The 23,504-nt window shown below is 34.9% G+C and overlaps 1 protein-coding gene across 1 annotated transcript; it reads left to right on the forward strand.

The window, feature by feature from the left end:
• Nucleotides 1-360: 360 nt before the first annotated feature.
• Nucleotides 361-22,784, forward strand: LOC148674575 (prepronociceptin-like). Its single transcript, XM_088624815.1, has 3 exons — nucleotides 361-464; nucleotides 16,474-16,610; nucleotides 21,243-22,784. Exons 2-3 carry the CDS (start codon nucleotides 16,488-16,490, stop codon nucleotides 21,825-21,827), a joined length of 708 nt encoding a protein of 235 aa, XP_088480941.1. The 5' UTR covers nucleotides 361-464; nucleotides 16,474-16,487; the 3' UTR covers nucleotides 21,828-22,784.
• Nucleotides 22,785-23,504: the final 720 nt, after the last annotated feature.

Here is a 23,504-nt window from a genome sequence, read left to right on the forward strand (position 1 = left end):
GGAAGAGCCCAGTTACCCATAAGACATGATCCTTTTAAAAAAGACAACTATGCATGAGAGTATTTTTTGACTTAAGTGTTGAAAGAAACACAGAGACCCACAAAGACTGTTACAGAGATGGGGGATGGGTGCGGCAATGCTGGGAATTTATTTTATTTTTTTGCACCTCGTCCATTCCCGGAAATGAGAGGCAAGTGACGCAGGTTGGTAGTATGCTGTCTTTGAGTCACTTAATGTGTCCATCTGTCTGTCTCTCTTGCCTCCTGCGCAGGAAGCTGTCTCTTTCTCTAAGAGAGCAGGAGGGAGGGAGGCTATGAGAGAGGATGGACTAAGGGGAGGGGTGTGTCAATATAAGAGAGCAGCATGACAGGAGCACTCCAGTTACTTCAGGAGCAGAAGACAGGACAGTACTGCCACATCCTGATTCCCAAAGCAAAGGACTCATCAGATTTCAACACAGAGAGGTAGGGATTGGCAGGGTTTTCATCAGCTTCAGCTCTGGGGATTGTTTCTGATTGGGGGTGAGGGCTAGCATCAATTGCTTTTGAAGAGACAGGTTCTCTTTTTTTCCCCTGGAAGTGATCTCTTGCTCTCTGTGCTTTTCAGTTTGTGGAACTTTTCTTGTCTTCCATTCAAACATTTGTATCTCTCATTCTCAAAGGGGCATGATTTGATGATTTTGTGGATTTTTGTTTCTTTGCATTTTCCAAGATCAAAAATAGATATTTTTTTCATGTTTGTGTTCTTTTTCTATTGTCTTGCCGTTCCCTGTCTTGGACTGTAGGTTTTACAGGTCACTTGCTCGTATCATTTCTTAATGTTTCATTTACTCCTTTTCCTTTAAGACATTCCTTATGTAATGTGTTTTCTGTTGTTAAATTTAAAAAAGATCTGCATGGCTTAGTTCATGTTCTTTGAAACAGTCCAGTTAAAAGTTTATGTTGTCCAAAATGTTAGTTTCTTCAAAGTGTAGTGTCTTTGCAACTCTTATTCTTTTTATTTTTTCCCCAAATATAATTTACTTGGAAATTAAATCTACTATAATCTACTATAATCAATTTGGAAATTAAAATGACTGTACTCTACATTCTTCAATTAGTTCATTTTCATTACTCTGTAACTTTTAAATGATTTACACATCCTTTTTTTAAAAAATTACAAAAGATTTTCTCTCCTGCTCTTAATTAATTTAATATCTTTGATATCTGCTAATATTTTTCTGCATTTCATAGACTAAAGGGGGCTATACTGTATATCCTTAATTTTATCTTCTGAGAGGCAATTTATGCACTGAGAGTCATTGAAAGTCCAAACGATAAGTATTCAACTTTTAAAAAATTTCCAGTGTATACAGTATATTGTACTGTATATATTAAATAAATTTGAATCCATTTAAAGGGTTGAAGTTTTTAACTTTTAGAACTTCAGTCATGGAGATGGAAATATTCAGCCTATCACAACCTGTCACATTTAAGAGACTATAATAAGAAGCATGATTACCATCATCATATTACAATTATTTTTGGTTTGCAAAATGTATTAATGCAAATTAGCATGAAGAACAGAAATCTCAAGTGCCATATGGAAGTCTTTACAAACCTGTTTTAATATACTCCTTTCCTTCATTCACTTCCTTCAGTTTTATGCACAAACTGTCACACATTTTTACATTGAAATACATTTGTTTTGTGTTCCTTGTTAATATTTTTCAACTCTTAGCTTTTATCTAAAACTGTGTACCCACTGACTAAAACATCATTCTGGTGTATTCCATCTAAAAAATTCCTTTTTTTGGTCTCGGGGTTAATTTGACAAAGAAAATGAACGAACTACATTTTTATTGATGAATTTCTGAGCTCTATATATAACACTATCTTACATGCTTTGTGTCTGTTTCCGTGAGGACCCCCCACATCATTTTTTTGTTAACATATAATCTGATTTGGAAATACTACACCTTTCTCCACATGGAGAATACTCAAGGTAGTACACATAATTCCAAGCTACTTAGAATTTTTTACTATCTGCATATATTTTATGGGTTATATATTGATGATAATTGCACCTCTGAAAAATGGGGACTTGTCGAGAAAGGTAGTAAATAAGATAAATAGGTGTCTGGCGTTTGCTATTATTTTTTTCAGTGGATTTATTCTGCCATCACAGATTATCTTCACAGACTTCTGACACCATTAACAATCTCCAGTAATGAAAGGCTCTGGCCTCAGGGAAGGGGAACACTGTTGTGTGCTCTTTTCAAAGAAACAGTCTGTGCCAAGATAAAGCAGGCGACTGGGGCAGGGAGATTAATATCTGACTTTGTGCGCGATGTTTCATGCTTTAAAATCCTACTGAGCCCGATCACAACATGAGAATCTCACATTGCTTTTTCAGTCTCGCACATTGACTTTTATAGCAATTGTCCTTCGTTAGCAAACAGCTTTTCGGAGAGTCTCTGCCTGATGATTGACAGTTGACACAATGTGTCATCATGCTTCCATCGCCGGAACACCCAAAAGTAACTGGTTATAGTCATCATGCTGATTTCTTTTTTTGAAATGAGCACAAACCACGCTAAACATAAATAAGTGGTTCATTCATGAGATTTCTTACAGTAAATGTTCACAGAAACTTCCTAATTCTGCAAAATGTTTGCAAGCTTCAATGTTGAGATTATACTGTCTCATGCACAACCCAGAAAAGACACTTAACCCCCCAAAAAATTAAAAATAAACCTAATGGGATAATAACAAGGGTTTGCTAGTTAAGTAATTAAGATTAAGGGTCTGGTTATGAGATATTTCAAGTTCATATCCCAAGCTCAGGTTCTGTCTCATTACTGTTACTTCATAAAGTACTGTACATGAACTTACATTACTTAGGATCGTTATGTATTGTTCCTTTGGATGAAAGTTAAAACCAAAGTCATATTGTAAAAGCCTCTGCAGCAAGTAATTTGTGACACAAAGCTTGCCTAGCTTCTATAAGCCTCTCTGGATATAGGTGTCTGGTAATTCATCAATAAAGAGGTAATTTGGTATATTTAAAAATAATGCATTTAATACCATATTATGACCTTTCAACATGTTATGTTTATCTCTTGCTACTGGGTAGTATGAAATTCTCTCCTGCAAGTCACAATCAGGGTTCTTGATTTCCTTGAAATCATTGTTTTTGTTAAGGTGTCTCTAGTGAAACAGAGATTAATCTCAATCTTCAACTTTGTAAGCACTAAATAGAAAAGAAAAGGGAGAGGAAAGTGTGTCCTTTAACAGTTTAGTCTGGAATAGTATGTGCTGTGTCAGTGATTAAGGAAAAATAAAAGAAGATTGTGACTATATTCTAATTTCCACCAAATAAAGGAATCAAGGCATAATGGAAAACATTTGCAGGATTTTAAAATAAATCCCAATATGTACATGTACTTTCCATTGATTTATGTTGTGGTGCCGTTTGAGGGATTTCAATATGACATAGAACTGGATGGTCACAGTGCACATCTGAAGATGCACACATGTTGTATACTGTACATTTCTATTGTGACGTACTGGAGAGATGTGCTGAACCATTGAAAGTTTCAGTTGACAAAATGCAAAAATATATAAAAAGGATCTGAACATCCAAAGCAGTTCCTTATCACTATGTCTATAAGCGGTGTGCAACCTCATGAAACTGATATAGTCATATAACAATTCATATATAACATATAACAAGTGTATGTATTTTATAAAAATAAGTTTACCAAATTTGGATATAGATTAATTTTTGGTGTCTTTGATATTCTAACCATCAGCGACTTTGACGTAAATCACGTCATTAGTGAGACTACACGTAGGTGATGAAGTGATTTAACCTTATGAATGTTAAATCCAGTGTAAAACAAGAAGGAAAAATACAGTAAGGAATCAATATGCCCCGCTTATCATGAGAATAATATCTCGTGGCATCTATATGTTGAAGGCTGGATTAAGTTAGCTCACTGTTGTTGACCATGTGGGGTGTTTACAGCTACAGCAGTACTTCCTAACCTGTCTAGATGTCACAGTCAAACACAGTCCATCATGGAACTTCATGACCTGGGAGACCACGATTCATAACATCTTGCCCGTATCAGCGGGGTCCAACTGTTTGAGTTCTGGGAGGGAGTGTCCAGTGTTGCTATGCAGCCAGCTCGCCAATAATAATAGCTCTCAACCTGGCTGCAGGTTGGCTGGTCTTGATCGAGACTTTGGAGCTCATTTGCTGCCTCTCCTGCAGGCTCATCCTGACATACATGTAACAGCTTTCCAGCAGGACTACACATTAATTCCTATGATGCTCACCTAACAATGGCTTTCTTGCAAGTGTGACAGTTGTGCTATGGATGCCCAACTCACTTGACTTGGGTTGGCATGTATCATATATGGTGCAGAGACCAGTGAAAAGCACTTGGCCAGGACAGAGACCATCTGCAACCTAGTGCGATGAGACATACAGCTTGTTAGGCTTCCAATGGTGGCCACAACTATGCACATTTTTCACTGGATTAAACCAGACTGAAGGGTTTGCTGAAAAATATTCTGTGTTCTTCTGTGTTATCATGCATCTGACAAATAAAAATTATCTTAATCCGATAACAACAAATGACCATCCCAGTCTATTGTGCATTGTTCTGTAAGTGGAGTACTTGTACCAGATTTCATATGAGTTCCTCATTTACATTACATACTACAGTAAGAAACTGTTCATGTCATAACCATATTTTGCTTCAATGCCTATGGTAAGAGACTTAATATGATTTAAGATTTTTGTCCTTTTAAAATCACACAGTCTCAGCTTTCCTGCTTTTCTGGTAGGTTTAATTGAATTTGCTTTGGATTAGGTTGTTCATCTAGTCTTTCACTGTGAAATAAATTTACATTTCTGGTATGATTCCTGTATTTCCCATTCTACATGTACAGGTAAAACTTGTTTTCATAGCAGAAATAAGATACAAACATAATCTTTAATATTAAGATTGCATACTTTGTGGCTGGCTTCCTTCAGGGTCCTTGCTTGGTTAAGGTATTTGAAACAGCAGAGAATACAGAAGAGAAGCAGGGTGAGGAGAATATACTGTAGCACAACACAGACAGTGAAAGTCCAAACTTTCACAGAACAGAGAATGTCCAAATGTTCACAGAACAGAAAAAGCACACACATGTCCAAATGTGTGTGCTTTTTGAACTCTGATGCTAAGGAAGGTTGAACCAGTACTGGTCAGTGATGGTATTGAAGACCTTGAAGGAAAACCAGGTTATTAATGATCCCTTCTGCAAACTGAAAAAATGTATATATGTTAGAAAGCAGATTTTTTCTTAGAGTCAGGAAATCAGGTTTTGATTTGCAGTTTATTCTGAAATGGTACATCAAACATAAATGAAGTTACACATTTTATTGATGGAGGCCAAAAATTTTTTTGTCAAAGCTACATATGTTTTTTTCTAGAACAAAAATATACAGTACAATCCTATACTGTATGAGTTCAAAGTGACAATACACAAACCATCTGAGTAAATTAATTTTCTCAACTGCAACAACCTTTTGTTTTATAATATACAGTATGTTTATCACATTTATCTCATTAAACAGTAAATGTTGAATATTTAGAACGTCTTGCCTTTTTATGGTTCAAACAACACCACTTAAAAACTGTTGTAAGAAGTCCTCTTTTTCCTGCAATGGTGAAAAACAGTATAAAATGAAGCTGTTTTCTAAAGGTTTGATTTAGTTTTCTTTAGTTCACTGCTGCGTTAAAGACTCATAGCAAGTATTAGATTTCAGATTGCATGGTCTTTTAATGATTAGATAGAAGCACTCAGCTAAGAAAAATCATTTAGAACTTCAAGGTTGTTTTTAAGCCATTTAAAGTTAATAAAAGCAAAGGCATGAGAAAAAGAGGCTCACGGTTGTGACTAAAGTGCCTCAATCAGTATGTCAATTTCCATATGATTACATAAACTAACAGAGGCGTCACACTTAATTTTCCATTGCTCATGCTTTTTACTTTTTATTTACTTTTATTCATTTTTTTAAAACTGCTAATATAACATAACTGTGTGCTAATATAATATAACTGTGTCCAGTTTATGAAATATTTTACAGAGTAGTTGTGAAACTATTTTCTCTCCAGAAAAAAGCTTTTTTTCCATTTCAATACAATTTCACAATATACAGCAGCAAATGTCTATGATGGAGTATAAGAAGTTAGAAGCAAATCTAGCAGTAAACAATGCACATAGGAAAATTAATGTCTAATAAAAATTCTTCCATAAACCAAATTGATTGGCAAACTTCAATTTAGTATTACATATATCCATTTCTATACCTGACCACATTTAGGAAAGCATATAACAGTAATGATTTGTTTTAGTGTGGAAAAGATTTTTGAGAAGGATACACAAAGAACTGAACATGAAGTTTACAAGTAAGAAGAGATCACCTTGCCCACTGGCTTCTTGTATTACTAGTAGCTAAATGATCTGAGATATCTGAGCAATTGATCTATTCCAACTGTTTCTTAAAAGAAATGATGGTATCCGCTTCAACAACATTAGTGGTTAGCTCATTCATGGTTCCCTAACCCTATCCTCAGTAACGGTGTTGAAATGAGTGGGGTTTTTGGTATTTCTAAATGAACTGCTCTTCATAGTATTGCCATGGAAGTGTATTAAACTTTCCTTATTACTGCACAGTTTACATGGAGCATATTATTTATTGAAAAAAACATAACTTTGGACTCTTGTTTTTATGTTCTTTTTATCCAGAAGTGCTTCATGTAGTCTTTGTAGCTGAACATGGTGAAGGCATGTCATAGAGGACTTCATGATTTGATACCTAATATGGAATTAGATTTTAGCCATTAATCGTGATTGGTTTTCCTGTAGATATATATACTATGTATTTAACCTTTCTTAGAGTAGAACAATATTTTTTAAAAAGACCATCTAAAGTGTTCCACTTGACAAGCATAATATATTACTTGGAATTTTTGGATTATACAATAATTCTGCTTCATGTTAAATGAAATAATCCAATGTAGATACTTAACTGTACAGTATATGAAAATACAGGCCATCATTACAAAAGATGTGTTGCCACAAATTACCACACCAACAGCTCAAAATAATGACACCTGACCACCTATGATAAAATGTTCTATGAAGACTTTAAGTAAAAAAAAATGTTTTTTTACTAATCAGTACATTTTGAGACAACAAGTGATAAATGCAGAGATAGAGATAGACTGAAAAACCTATGCCCTATATGTAAGCAAGGTGTTGCCAAGAATTCAAACAACAGAGCACCAGGACAAACTATAGTGCAGATTAATACAAACATTAATACTGATCAGCTATGATTGTTAACCTGGTCTAATTAAGCATAGAAGCATAGAGAAGAAATAAAACTTATCTTTCACTGACAAGGGGAGAAATTAATTTGTCCTCATTCTCTAGCTGAGATTAAAATAAATTTATTTGAATTATGTTTTGGTCAGAATCAAACATAAACTATTTTAGAGGAAGACCTACAATAAATTTTTTTCAGATATTACATTTTTGCTTGCAACATGCACTATTTTTGGACTGCCTACAAAAAGTAACTGGATTCCAGTCTAAAAGGAACATTCTTATTCAAATCACTGATTAGAAGACAAACTGTATATTTTGTCTGTCCTCTAACAGCTTGAATTATTTTTGCATTACAAATAAATACTGTCCATTTAGCACTGAAACTTGGCATTAGCAAGGTAAAAATCAAAACAGCTTTATATACAGTATATATTTAATTCGAGATATTTAACATCTCTGACTCCTTCATTTCAAGCCTGGTTTACTTATAAATGACAACATGAGTCAACATATAATAGTGTAACTGTAATGAATGCCGTGCAAAATCATTAGACATCTACATTGATTTTCCAGTAGAGTGAAATTAGATTAAAGATTTAAATAATTTCTAAAGATGCTATTAATTAAATTATCTGTTCATATTGAAGTATTAATAAAAGAACAAATGTTTCTTAATCATTTTAGTTGGGACCTACTAATAAAGCACTAAAAAGTCAGCTTTGCAGTCCTGGGATGGCATTACAGCCACTTCTCATTTCTTCCTGTTGGAAATAAATATTCCACTGTTTAACATGAGAATCTGCCTTTATGAAGGTATACAGTGGTATACTTCATGGTACATTAAAGAACTGTAGTAATAATAGCAATGCAATTAAAAAAAAAACCTTTTAATTCACATTGGCTCTTGTAAGCTCTCAGAAGGGTAGTTACAGTAGTCCATTTCCAATGATCTGTCAGTTCTGAAACCAGCCTTTTCCTTATTCCTGGTTATGTAAAAGAGTGGCAGAATACATTTTCCTTTGCTCTTACTTGTTTTCTTATAGATTAGGACCAATCAGAAATTTTAAGATTTCTGACAACTTTTTGCAACCACGAATTACGAAGATGTATTCAATATCTATAAATGACTTCTAAATCTGTTGCCACAAAATTAAGCTATTTTTCTTTATCAGGAGATTTCACATGACTAATATCTAAAACACATTTTCATAATCTGAGATTTATTTTTCAATGAAACAGTGACTGAAACAGTAAACAGAGTGTAACGAACAGTTCTTTCCGGACCCCATGCGGACGACACAATCCGACGAAGTGGGGAACACTGGGGAAACGTCATGCAGGAAAACGGGGCTGAAGACAGGGGGGCGTGTCCAAGGTGCGCTGGTGCACGGGGGAGGTGTGGCCGAGGCGAACAATCCAAAAGAGTAGTCCTTAGAGAGAATCCAAACAAATGGGTAAGTCCAAAACCAGGAGATCCATCAGAAGAAGGAATTAAAACACGAAGGCCGGGTCGGAACCGGCAGACAGGGAACAGGAACGGGAACCGAGATTAAAACCTTAACGGGACCAGGCGCTTCCAGGTCCCGGACTCGCACGATACGGAAATCAGATGCAGAGCCCGGATGAGCGTCAGCGCCTGGCTTTTAAGGTGGGCTGGGAATAGGAAACAGGTGCACAGAATAAAGTCTCAAGTGAAAGGCCTGAGCACCCTTAAGGAGGGGGAACTATAATCGTGACACAGAGAGCTATACTCTCTACTTCTCTCTATTCAGATATTCTTAATATACTACATATATTAGTTGCATATTACTTGCAACTAATTACATATTACTATTACACTGCATAAACTTGGCGCAATCTCATCAGAGCAATTTACAAAAAGCTTTGTGAAATAAGTCATGTTAAAGTACAACATGGAGTTATACTCAAATAAAAGGTGCAAACCAGGTTGGACAATACTGTTGTACTCTACTGTAGTTGTTGTCTAGAGACAAATAAGTACTCTAAAATTGCTTAAGGCTTCTCTAAAATTTAGAATGTTTTCACCAGTTCCACAAGATATGTGAACACTATTGCCTACAATCAAAATTGATACTCAAAAATGATCAGTAATCTCAGGTTTGTGTGGGCTGACAGTTTAAAAGCAAAATACACTAACATTTTCTCTGAGTCAAGGAATTATGGAAAACAGTATGGTTTTTATTGTAGGCATTTGCAGATCGATTCACATACAGGTATACAGTAAAAGAGACTTATTTATACTGACAGTGGTTTTATATGTATTATTAAATCAGTTGAGTAATAAGTGACTGCAATGAATGACAATTAATACAATTATGACTTACAAATCTTTTTCACACCTATTTGTATCCTAGTCCTGTGTAAATTTTGCATATGAAATATACAGTACATAGTTACAGGTGTAGAAGTTTCATATTTACAGCTCTGGGAAAGCAAACAATTTTATCTCTTGTCACACTTAGATGGATTTCTTAATGCTGTATTACTGTTTGAAATGTAAAATGTGTTTTTGATGTACTTTTTAAATTCTAAATATATACATATGAATAGTATAATTAACCGCTACTTTACATACATGTAACCACAAAGAAAGAAATTAGGAGACATCTGATTTTAAGATGGAAAATACTGTAATAACCAAACTGACAGAACAATATTCTAATGATTTTGTGCTACCTAGCTGCTTCACAGTAACTTGCTTGGCAGGTATAAAAACGCAGGTATTAAGCATTTAATGTTTTCTGTCATTATTAAATATAATCTTTATATTATATTATATCAGATATCCTCATAACATCATAAAAAATGATTAAATGTCCACAAAACAATTTTTCGAAATGTATCAAACCAAACTTTTTCCTTTGGGTTGAAAACGTTAAGCAAAAAAATGCTATTGTTCTTTTTTAATTATACCAGCTGTTTTGGTTTGTTCCTTGACAATATGTGTTTGTCAATACTGTTACACTACTCTTGGGATGTAATCTTTGCATAGTTCTCTTCATCAATTAAATTCATGTAGTGGAACATTGCAAATTGCACTACAAAATGTGGTGCATATGTACCCTTGGGACAATCTTTACACAGACGCCTGCGTTATTTTACTTTTTACAGAAGTTTCAACAATGCCAGTTCATGGAGTGGTAGTCATAGAAATAATCATGTAAAAGAAAGAAGCTGTATTTTAAAGAACACACAGCATACTGTATAATGGGAAACTGGTATAAATTAATATATATATATAATTTATATATATTTATAATTTAAGTATATATGAAGAGGCCATTGTTTCTATCAGTGGATTCTAAAATAAAAGATTGTATGTTTAAACCAGGCATATAATGTCTGCCAAACAAAGTTAAATTAAATTCTACTATGCACTGTCCCGATACATTTAAGATGGAGGGAGAGGAACAATAGAGATAACACTTTTCAAAAATAAAGGGACATTCCTTTTTGTATTGGAGACATGAACTCAAAGAATTATAAAATTAGTTCATTTGTTCAAGTCCATTTAACTCTTTACAATTGTTCTTAACTTGTTTACTCGATGGAATGTAAAGAAACCTAAATCTCCATACCAAGATAATGAAAGTATCTCACCAGTGGTAGAGAAAATCCCTTTCCCTTGTCAAACCAAACACTCACAAACCATAAGGAAGCGCTCTCTGTCAAACCTGTGATATCCCCCATCCCTGATGACAAAGCCAAAAACACTAGGAAAAAAATCATGCTAATAAAAAAATATATAACCACAAAACCAATAATAATAATAGCCACAAGAAAAAATATGAGTACCCATTATAAAATTAAAAACATGACAGTATCCAATATAATACAATTAAATAACAGCCACAGCATTAAACTGACTCCTGTTACATGTGACACCTTAATCTCCACAAATGTATTGTATTCATGTTTCCATACTAAACAATCACAATCAGCAAATGACACGACAGAATCACTTTGATTTGAAAAATTGATACAGTATGCAGGGTATTTTATTCTACATGAGAGTACTGAAAGATTTTAACTTTCTGTATTTCAGAATTTATGAAACACTCTTTTTGGATCATGACTGATTTGATCTGAAAACTAAATGTAGAATTAAACTTAAAAGCACAGACCTGCATCACCCTGTTTTGGACTGGGATACCTCTTTGTTCAAGTGATATCTGGCAGTCTAGAAAAGTTAGAGTGCTGCTGCCTTCCCTTCAATATCTTGGTTACTGTTGTGGAAGAAATGCTATTAGACTGAAAAGAGCTAAGAGATTTCTTGTCTCTTGGCCAGCTGGCTGTCTGTGTTCTTGATATGATATGAGAACAGGTCCTGAACATCTTGGCAGCCCCATTAAATCAATAATTTGATGTAGAATCAGATGCGTCTGGAATCAATTCTAAATCTTCAGATTACATTTCAGAACACAGAACTCTGTGAAACAGCCCCTATTTTCAAAATTGATTTTTTTTCTTCAGACATTTTTCAGGCTTAAGGATGTTATTTATCATATTTATACAGTAATTTTCCTTGAAATTTCTTGGCATGATAAGGTGGTTTATGTAAGACGATTTTTCTTCCAGACTCCACTTTGAGATCAGGTGGCCCTGCAGATACAGTAAATATAAAAAACTGTCTGCTTATCTACAGAGTAGGGATGTCAGACTTATGTCCTGGAGAGCCTTCTGGTTTTTCTTTCAACCCCAGAAGTCAATTAAATAATTAGCCTAGTTTATTTCTTAGACTTACAAAGAGCGTTACTTAAAGTAACTTTTCTAATAGTTACTCAAAACACTCACTTCATTCTAAAATAGGTATAAACCAACTGTTAATGAAGAAACCAACCTTCTCTCTACCTCATTAACTAAAACTATGAACAAACACCCTTGACTGCTTGCCAACAACCCCTATCACCATGAAAGTCATTTTTACACACAAATGCACCAATAATTAAACAACCTCTAGTGGCAAATGTCCTCTTAATTTGGTGGCCTCTGGTGGTGAGTCTGCTGTCATTGCTGTCTCTCCATCAACGGTGCCAAAATGTTCTTTATGCTCAGGTTATGTAATCTCCAATACAAAGTGTTTGGTCTTCAAATCTAAACTCATATTCAAAACTAGATATCCTCTTGGCACTATGATCCAATAAATATAAACAGTCTATATTTTAAACCTCTTTTACAGGTGTTCTCATATTATCAGATATAATTAATACATCAGCATGCATTTATGTTTATTTAGTTATATTTATCATATTCTACTTTCGTTCTTAATGTACTGTATATGCTTCCTGTGACCAAGAGATAGCATACCATGATGTATTCAGTCCACTAATGGGGACAATGTAGAGTGCCCATCAAACCTAAGCCACATACCTCTAGAAGGTGGGAGGAAAATGGTACACCTGGTTATAAATGAGAACTAAGGATTTTCACACTACGGTTTGAACAAGCAGATTCAGTTTAGGATCATGAAGGCAATTACACAGTATGAAGGTATGATAACCTTGAAGAAGTGACACTTGATTGGAGTTACTGAACTAGAAATTTAAATTCTTGTTTACGATAATAGAACTCTTGCTTAGCATCCAATAAAATTCTGCTTCTGAAGACCTCTTAAAAATATTTTTGAAGATGTGATTATTGAAGATACTTCACCTGGATTCAATCATCAGCCCAAATGACAATAACCAATAACAATAAAAGGAGACATTTCAGCTTTTTCCTGTAGACGTTTGGCTCATTTTCTAGTTTGAATCAAATGTTGTAGTGAAAACAAAAAAATATATATCAGCTATATGTCAAAACATAGGTGGCTACTTGTCAAGTGATCCACTTACATGTGCCCATAATAATTTACTCCATAGGAAATAGCAATAGGCTCACTGACATCCAGAGTTGTGTCACTGCTGACCAACTTTGATACAGTACTATCCCAGATTCATAGCTTCACATGATGTAGAGTTCTGATCCTGGTAACAAAAACCTGGGTCGTTATAGATTTGCTTTCTAAATTCTTTTTTCTCTGTTTCATTTTTTGGATTCAAGTTCTGAATGTTTTATATACTCACATTTCAAAATAATATCTATGTTGCACAAGAAAATCTGAGATTTTTTTAGATTTCTTTGAGTTTTTAATGCAGTACTTACAATTCTAAACAATCTTCATTAACTTTCAGTGTTCTTTCTAGACATTCTTCCTTAAATCTCTCTAATGTGAATTAAGTCTTCAGCTTATGAATATTCCCCAATGTTTTCAAATGAAGCTTGTGAAACAAGGTAGAAGAAATACAGTATATGTTACACCCTTAACCTCTTCAGTTCCTTGCTAAATTGTGTGTGTGGGAGGACAATATAATGAATGCTTTGCGATACCAAAAATGTCTGTCTTGTCAAGAAGACAGCAAACAATATACTGTGAAATTTAAAGAATAATACATCAATCATCAGAATAGATTCTTTACCAGGTGTGGAACAGAATAAGCATGGAGAGTGAGGATTTCTCTCTTCCTAATTACCTTCAATTACCTCATTAAATGTTAGATGTCACAATGAATTTCAATTAAAACAGGTAACATATTTGTCTTTAATTCTACAAAATAAGGATATCCATTCATTTTGATTTAGAGATGATGCAGGTGGAAATGCACGTGACAGGGTTGCATTATCAACCACCAATCCAGGCTATGTGTGTGCAATAACAAGAAGGTTTGCTTCTTTTTAATTTCCCAGTCTTTTTAAGTAATTCCAAACTCCTATGTACACATACACAAGCACAAAATGTATGATTGTTCTTAAAAGTTTGCTTATTTACAGTAAGAATGTCTGCCCATATGCTGTTAGTCTGGGCAGCAGGAGGTTTTTTTATCCATGTTGGTAGTCAGTCAGTTTCATTGCTTTTTACCAGCATTTTAGACACCAGTAAATTCATTGTTGGAATCCAATCATTGTGTCATTGTTTTTTTTTTCTCTCTCATCTGAATGTGCTTATTTTAGCTTTGCAAAGTATTCCAGCTATAGATTGGCGATATCTTTTTTTATGGGGCCAATAATTCAACACATCTTTGCCTATTTTGGAAAATAATTTCAGAACAGAACATTCACAATGCCCGTTTAAGATATTTAAGGTGCATGTTTAGGCACATTGTCAACATGACAAAGCATTATGGGGCATTACATAAAATTATAAAAATAGTAACTTAGCTGACTGACAAACCAACAGAACTGTAAATTTAATTCTCAGTAACATACCCGAAAAATGATTTTACACAGTGAAGTTCTGCTGGATGAAATTTGTACAGGCATGTATGTATACATTCATTTTGAAAATTATCAGCTAGAACAGTATAAATTCACTTGAATAATTATATGGAATATTACCTTATTTAGCTGATGTAAAGGACTCATATTCCCATTAACCTAAGTCCAATGTAAAGCAGTATATTTTCATTCATGGGGTAGTACTGATGAGTTTTCAATTCTGCCCAGACAAGGATGAATTTACACACAATAAATGCATGAAAGTAGTTTTCTTGAGATTGGACAAAGATGGTTAAATACTGTATAATTATTCTGTGCAACACTAGAATGCTGTATACATTTGGCATGCATGAACTACTTAGTAATGATTATACATCAGAGATTATGTAATTTAAAACATTTTAGTGACTTTAGTGAATTTAGTCAAACCAAGTACAGTACATGTTTGACAAGAAGAACTTACATATAAATAATGTTGTTTTGCAAGGCAGCAAGTTATATTTTTTCAAACTGTACTAATTGAAACAGCAATTTTTGGCTTCTTATGTACATGTTCATAGTGTTTTAATTAGTGAACTACAGCTTTACGTGTCTTCATTTTAAAACTGCAGTATATGTCAGTGGCTTAAAACAATTGTTTTACACCAGACGTTAAATATACCTCTGATTTTTTAAGTTCGAATTGACTCTAACATAAGGTGCCAAATGCCATTTTGCTTGAAAGTATATCAATTATTAATTTTGTAATTTGCTCAGTTTGCAAATAAATTACTTTTTTAAAATTATGAGGTCTCCAAGAAATTTCTGTTAAATTAAACTTACCAAAAGAACAATTAGTACAAACTGTTGATATGTGAAATAAATAATTTAAATGCAACAACACACATTGAAAAGAAAAGAAACCATCAAGTACACAGCCCCAAATCTTCTTTCTCCATGTTTTACTTTAGGAACTCTTGTGACATACTTTTTGACCACTACTCAGAAAATCACACTTAATGCCAACCTCATTAAAAATAAAAAATACTGAGGAAATGTATTACATTCCTTGGCTTGACAGAAAAGCAGCTACAGGAGCTGTTTATATTCTCAATCAGTTTGTACATTAATAGATGAGGAAACCAGTACTCCCAAGAAGGCTAAGCTAAGGTTGAGATTTTCCCCAACTGCCCAAATAACAATAACAAAAGGACATTTTGTGATAATATAGATTATTCAGACCAACACCAGATGATGTTGTCTATAAGGATTTAATCAAATTATTGAGCTTATACATGAAAGATCGTGGTGTATTGATATCGAGAACAAAATTTAGCAATTTACTCTGTGCATTAAAAACTGCATTAAAATGTTTTGTTTTTTAGTATCATTAGAGCAGAATTTTGTGATATCTTGCAAGTCTGCTTTTTTACTTAAACATTCTGTTTCTTCAGTCTTTTATTTTCTTATATTGGATAACATAATCATTTCAACAAAATGTCTTGTTTTTAAAAACAAATTTGTTTTTGCTGGAGGTACATATTTCCCAAGATCATTTGTGAGGAACTAAATGAGAGATACTGTATCTGGGTACAGATTTCTTGCTCTTTATTTTATACTTTTACACATAAAAAAGTAAGACCCTTCCATTTTATGGGAAAAGCATTGATTTGAAGAACATGTTCCATTCAAAGAGACATGATATGTGGAACACACTGTACACTCGCATTACCTAATCCCTAATTATACACCTACCCCTAATCCTTATTTCTGCAATAATTTTAAAACTAAACCAATGGAACACTAAATACTTCACTGCATACAGTATGTGCCTGTCTTGTTCCCTCAGTGTCACTCTGAGCCATGAAGACCCCATTGCTGACCCTTCTCCTACTGGGCTTGTGTGTACCAGGACGCTGCGACTGCCAGAGAGATTGTCTCTCATGCAGCCAGCGCCTCTTCCAGCAGGACAGCTTCAACACGCTGGTGAGTTCTCTTTTATTTATATGTGTCTGTTTTTCTGAATTTGTCTGTGAAGTATGTGACAGTCATATAGGAGCTGCCACCCTGAGTGGTCCATCTCAGTTAAGCTATCTGGAAAGAGCCAATAAGATTGATTTCAAGAGAAATAGATGCAGGCATGGGCAGCACAGAGGTGCAGTGATTAATATTGCTGACTCAAAGCTCTGGGGCCCCAGACCTGGGGTGCCATCTGTGTAGAGTTTGTACATTCAACATGTCTCGTGGAATTTCACTGGGTGCTCAGACTTCTGCCCACTGTTCAAACGCATACAGTACAAGTAAGTTAATTGGCTTCTGGGAAAATTGGCCCTGATGTAAGTGTGTGCGTGTTTGTGTCTGCAATGGGCAGGCATCCCATCCATTGTGTACCCTGCCTTGCAACTGTTGATTGCAAGGATAGGTTCTGGCTCTGCTGCAACCCTGAATTGGGTGCAGCAGCTAGAAAATGGTTGAATGGATTTGTAGGAATTTGCATACGAGTTTAATGCAGGCATTCACACAAGGGTGTATTTCTACTTCATGTCAATGGGGTTTCTCTATAACTGGGGAAAGAACTCAAGTTTACCAGTTAGAATAGATTAATTCCTTCAGTTTAAGGAATCTGCTGGCTAGATTGTGGTTTAGAGCTGTCTCTCCTCTAGTTATATTTATTATCTCAGAGGGGAATTCACATAGATTCAGGCTCGCTCTCCCATGGAATGCAACATTGTTAGGACTGATCGTACTTTGCCAAAGATTAGAGAGAATGAGTCAGTTGAAGAGAGGTCGAAGGGAAGAAACATGGTTAGCTGTCCCAGTTTATAATGTATGATCAGGAGTGTTAGTACTGTATGTTCGCAGGGGTTAGAACGAATTGGTGGGTTGTACACAATGGTTAAAGAAACATTAGACCAAGTAGAATAGATTGAGAAGAAAGCAGCAGTAAAAAGAGAAGTTTTAAGATCAGAGGGTGGAACGAAAAAAATGCAAACGCTGAGACCCAAGTTTTAAGTCCCATCTTTGGGTATTAAGGTCATAAATATTAAACAGTTCTTATGTCTTATCTGTCCACCCAATAATCTGTTCTTGTGTCATGAGTACAACATATTGTTGTACAAATTGGAGAGAAAGTGTACATACTGTATAGGTGATATTATAATCAGGGTAGCTTCCCATCTTTTGACCCAGGTATGAGTCCTGCTGCCAACACTATGACAAGTAAAGGGTCATGGGGGAACTTTAGCGGGCTAGAGTTAGGGAATATTCTGTATTACTAAGAGATATAAGCTATCAATTTACATATTGTGCTAGCTATTCAAAAACATTGATTTCATATTGCACTTAATTCAAAATGAAATCAATTACTGTATATTAATTAAATATTTATAAAATAATGCATTCATGTTTAATTTGGTTAATATTGTTATAGCCTGCTAATGTAAGTGCATTCACACTATTGAAACATAAGGAATAAATGTTATCTACAATATAATGCCAAAATTGTATTGTATATACGCTACTCAAATACTGAAGATAATAAATTAAAAGTTTTTGCAGGGGATGAAGAATCCTGCAGTAGGATCTTTAGGGTTGAAATCTGATTTACATTTAGATCAGAAAGCAATTAATTTAGTAAATGATTCATGACACCTTGAATATATTTGTGTGTATGGTAGAATGCATAAACAAAACTGGGATTTTCACAAAATCATTGGGATCAGTGTGATGGAGTGCATAGGGCTCTGGGTTCCTCAGTGGAGGGTATTGTGTGAAAATCTGTAGTGTGAATCTGCTATTGTACCCTTGAGTCTGGTATTTAATTTAAATAACTCTAGTTAATATTTTGCTATATAAGCAGATGCAAATGAGGTTTTGTTCTCAATTGACTTGTCTGATTAAATAAAGAGTTTTAAATTATTCCTTAAATAATTAACCAGACATTTCACATTTGGACTTAAGTATTTAAGTGCTTTCACATTCTTACTGTTATCTATATTTTCAAAATTTTGAAAAAATCATTACTTATTAGAATTTGCTTTGATACAAAAAGCTGGACTTTAAACTAGAACAATATTTTTATACAGTATGGGGATTCCTGGAAATTGAAACATTTTTACTTGCTTTCATGTTTTCTCTTACAACTACTAACGTAGAACTAGCACATAATATGTCCAAAGTAAGCTTTTCTATAGGGTTTTGTATAGTGTACAGTATATACACCCATCATGTTACTGATTAAGGGTCAATTTTCAACAGTACGTCTGGACATGTTTGAAGGCCGAGGACACTACATTATAATGTGTGTACAATGGACAAACACAGTCTAAACTGCTATGCTGGTTACTGTATGTTTTAAATTAAATACTATCTATGTGGCTTTCAAGAACTACATCATCAAAATTGCCAATGAAAGACAATATAGACAGTTTGCTAAGTGATTGACCACCACAATACCTCCAAGAAAACATTTGGTAAAAAAAAATCATGGTAAAGACATGATATTAGTGGTAATGTCACAGTGACCAGTTCAAAAAACATTTAAGAAGCACACCAGTAAAATGACTAAGAACTGGAAGACATTTGTAAGAATAACAATGCAAGACACAGTAACGTTTATACATGAAAATAAATAATGTAATGTTTTACCTGCATTGGTTTACTTTAAAAAAGGTTTATGTGTGCTTTTTGAAGATTTTGTAACTTAAAAATCAAATACCAGAACATGGGTACATTAGAAAAAAAACATCATTATGAACCAGCTTACAAATAGGTGATTTCATCTATTGTTTCCGCATTTAGCTTGTCTTGCATTTGTTTCAATTCATATTTCAAATAATGTTTTGCTCTACAGGTCTTGCCACTTCACTGAAAAATATAGGAATCAATAAAGCAGAAGGCAGTGTTTGCATAAGGCAGGATAGTCCTGGTCTGCATTTTCCCACTGAGCATTGTGGAATCATATTAATTTACTTAAAGATCAACTCATTCAGGAAGCTGAAATGATTTCATTATCACTGTGTTTAATTAGGCTACTGCACATTATCTGTAGTTCTGCCAACGGGCGCTTTGTTGAAACTGACAGATCACAGAAGGTTACTTTGTGTGTGGTTGGTTCTCCTTTGGGTATTCACTGTTTTGGAATTAAGATGAACAGTCAGGGCACACTAGCTTTTTTGGAATTTTCCCCTAAGCCCTGCTTAGTCAGACAACCTCAGGTGGTATCTCCAGTTTGCTTTGCTAATTAATTCACAGAGATAAATCAGCTTTCCTCTCCTTCAAACATTTTTATGAAATCATGCCTTTCATATACTGCCAAGAAATTTAAAGGCCAAAGACTGTTTTAAGTTACAAAGCATAACAAAGCCTTCCAGAGGTACGTTTTACATGAGCCATAACTATTTTTGCAATAGAATTACACAAACCAAGGCAGACATTGCCATTCATTGTTTTGGAATAGATATGCTTCAATCTACTTGTTCAAAAGTACTGTATGAAAGTAGGTTTAATGTAATAGCATGCAAGTGAGTTACTGTAAATATAACAAGCAAGTCAGTTTATGTTGTTGTAAGAAATTGGCTTTAACCAGGCTGGATTGACTCATTGTAAGGGTTAGATTTGTTAGAACTGTAAGGGGACATCTACATTAATTCCAATTTACGATTGCAAATTGCCCAGTGTTCAGAAATTAATCCATTCCTTCATGTGCACAATGTCTTCTGGATTCTATTCCAAATGAACAGTTCAAAATGAACATCTTCCCTTGGTCTTCATCAGTCTGAAGATCTACAAAAAGGAAAATGAAATGCAGAATTCTGGCCTTCACAAATTAGATTTAATCACTCTTAGTGCTACCAGTCTAATATACTAATGGCAGGACTCTAGTTCAGCTCTTCTGCGTGTAGTTAAAATAAAAAAAGCACTGTAGTTTATCTGTGCTGTGAGTTTGGTCACAACTAATATAGTGTCTCAAAATTTGAATCTGTCACAATTGCAGATGTCATGCTTGACACCTTCTACCTCGAAAACACCACAAACTTACTAAAAATAGAAGACTTTGGGAGCCGGGAATACCTGGTGGTGGACCTTTCGGATACCCAACTGGACCTGACAGCATGTATAAAGAGATAGTGTCCCCTAGCTTTTCAGAGATTCTTCTAGAGCTAGTATGATTAATGTACCACTCATTCATTGCCTGGAGAGTTAGGCGTCCACTGGGCATAGGTTCCCCAGACGTTTATTTTCTCTGACTGGACATTTTTTTCCCCCCGTCATGCCCACATGGTTAATTGCTGCTCTACAAAATTGTTAACTGTTATCTAAGTCTGATAAGTGCTGTGGGACAAACTGCAGTGAAGGGCACTATAGCAAATTGATTGAATGAGGCAGATACTGTGGTTTTGTCTCATACTCCATCTGGCCTAAATATATTTAATCAAAATGTAAAGTATATTTTAAATTTACTTTATATTTAAAGTATAAAAATAATCATTTAAAATTAATGTATACACATTTCTAATTTAAGTTTAATTAAAATTTAATTATATAATGATTAGCCTTTGATTTATACTGCTTGCTTGGAGTTCTGGGGTGTCACTAACAGCTCCCATCTTGTTGTAGGTATGCATCATGGAGTGTGAGGATAAAGTTTCAACATCTGTAACTTGGGATATCTGCCGCAAAGCCACAGGGAAGTCCTCTTCCACTCTGGGGGCTAATGCATTGAAGAGAGGGGAGGAGATAGCCCAGCTTCCCTTGGACCTGGATGAAGCGGGGCTGCTTTACACTGGGGCCCTTAAGCAATTTGCCGATCTTATCCGAGGCTTCGATGTCAACAAATTAGAGGAAGAGAATCGGGTTTCCAAAATACGGCGGGCATATCACACTGAGGAAGAGTCAGAAGAGCGCCCCCTACGGGGTGATAATGTGCCAGGGGAGGAGTACTCACCACCTGAGGGTGCCATTGACCTAACAAAGCGCTTTGGAGGCTTCCTGAAGGGAAAATACGGCTACAGGAAGCTGATGGACCCAGGCAGGTCCTTACAGAAGCGGTATGGAGGTTTCATCGGTGTTCGGAAATCAGCCCGCAAATGGAACAATCAGAAGAGGTTTAGTGAGTTTCTGAAGCAGTACCTGGGCATGTCTACACGTTCCAGCGAGTACGACAGCATCTCCGCTGATATCACTGAGCAGAATGAAATCTAACCCACTGGGCTAGGAACCAAAGTTTTGCCGCAAAGATCATTAAAAAAACACTGAAAAAATTAACAACCTATGGAATGTTGTTCTAGTTTTGTTTTGTAAATGCAAAAGTAAAAATAAAATCACTTTTAAAAAATGTATATATAGAATAGAAGTTACATTTAACAGTGTTAGCCCATGGTGGGCAAAACAAGAAGGAAAGCCTACAAATGTTAGTTTTGTTTTTCTGTATCAATCCCATATTTTAATAGCAGCTGGTATAAGGAGTCTGTTTTAAAAATGCTTAAATGAGTCAAATATCTCATATATACACCACAAAAGGTGCAGTTTATCTACTTATGTATCTAGAAATGGTGATGTGAGTAAAAGAATCAGCTTCAATGGAAGTTTTTTCACTTGGTCAATCTCCAGAAGTAAAACTGGGCAATTACCACAACTAAATATATAGACCACTTCATATTTTTCCAGCAACTAATGTGCAGTCATTTGAATGCTAATGGTGTACCAGTACATAAAGGCCAGGTTACGAGACAAATCTTCTCCCACTCTTTTACAAGCTGTCTCACTGTAGGCCTCATACATACAAAGGTTATTTTCTTGATAATGCTACCCTCTAGTGTTCATTTAGAAATGTATCCTATATGCAGCAGGCATACATTCTAATCTTGTAGGAATTGGTTGAATGTTTCAATCAACTGTATGTTTATTTTTGTAATTGATAAGAAGTCAGGAGTTTTAATCATATTTCCTTTTGGAACTGGATTACTGGAAATATGTTATATAGCATATTATATCAGTAATATTGTGCTTTGCTATAAAAAATATTGAATAGCTGAACCTAGATTAAGGTTGACTTAAACCTGGTGGCACATTTTCTTGAAGGTGCAGCATACCTTGTGTTTTTTTAATTACATTTATTGAGAAGAGAAAATTGAGAAATACAATAAAAATAAGACAGGATTTAGTAGCTCTGGTTTCATCAATTATCACATTACCTCTTCGCCAGCTGTCATCATAGTTACAATACCAATCACCATTCACAGTGTTGTTGCCCAGGCAACATTCTGTATCACCAATGTCTTGTTTTTGAGTATTTTGTTTTTTCTTTTCTGCTTTAAGTTTTAACTTTGTTCATAAAAAACTGTACATAGATAAACTAAAACAAAAGAATAAATTAGTTCACTCTTTCATGGATTGTCCTGCAGACACTTATGTTCTCAAGAAATTGATCAGGGAAGCAGTTCTATGAAAAGTACATTTCAACCACAAAACAAAAAGGATCAAGACGACCCAAGCATTAGTGGTAGTCCACCATTGTGGGACAAAGCTGGTAGCTACTTCCAGTTCTTGAAGAGCCTAACATAGCATATGTAGATACAGAAAAGGAGGAAGATAAGTTAGTTTTCAGTTCTGTAGTTTGGTTGCAAACACAATAACATGAAGAGTGAATGAGTTTGCTTTATTGTCTTAACTTGCCTGGCTGAGAGAACAATCTGGGCTTGAGGACGGTACTGTCGGAACCCCTACTGCTTATGAGGAACGGGCCAGGGAGATCTTGCAGGGGCGACGATGGGATGGAGGGAGGGATGGAAATCAGAACATACAAATAGGTAAGCAAGAAAGGTGATATTTATAGATTAGGTGGAAGTGGGAGAGATCAGGGTTTGACCTCCTCTACAA

This window comes from Lepisosteus platostomus, chromosome 3 (assembly GCF_059453375.1).
Source record: "Lepisosteus platostomus isolate fLepPlt1 chromosome 3, fLepPlt1.hap1, whole genome shotgun sequence".
Taxonomy (NCBI): domain Eukaryota; kingdom Metazoa; phylum Chordata; class Actinopteri; order Semionotiformes; family Lepisosteidae; genus Lepisosteus; species Lepisosteus platostomus.

Excerpts from the sequence above, each read along its gene's own strand:
- LOC148674575 (XM_088624815.1), top strand. The coding sequence starts at position 16,488 with ATGAAGACCCCATTGCTGACCCTTCTCCTACTGGGCTTGTGTGTACCA. Across the intron at positions 16,611-21,242 it reads AGGACAGCTTCAACACGCTG|GTATGCATCATGGAGTGTGA; the intron begins GTGAGTTCTCTT and ends ATCTTGTTGTAG.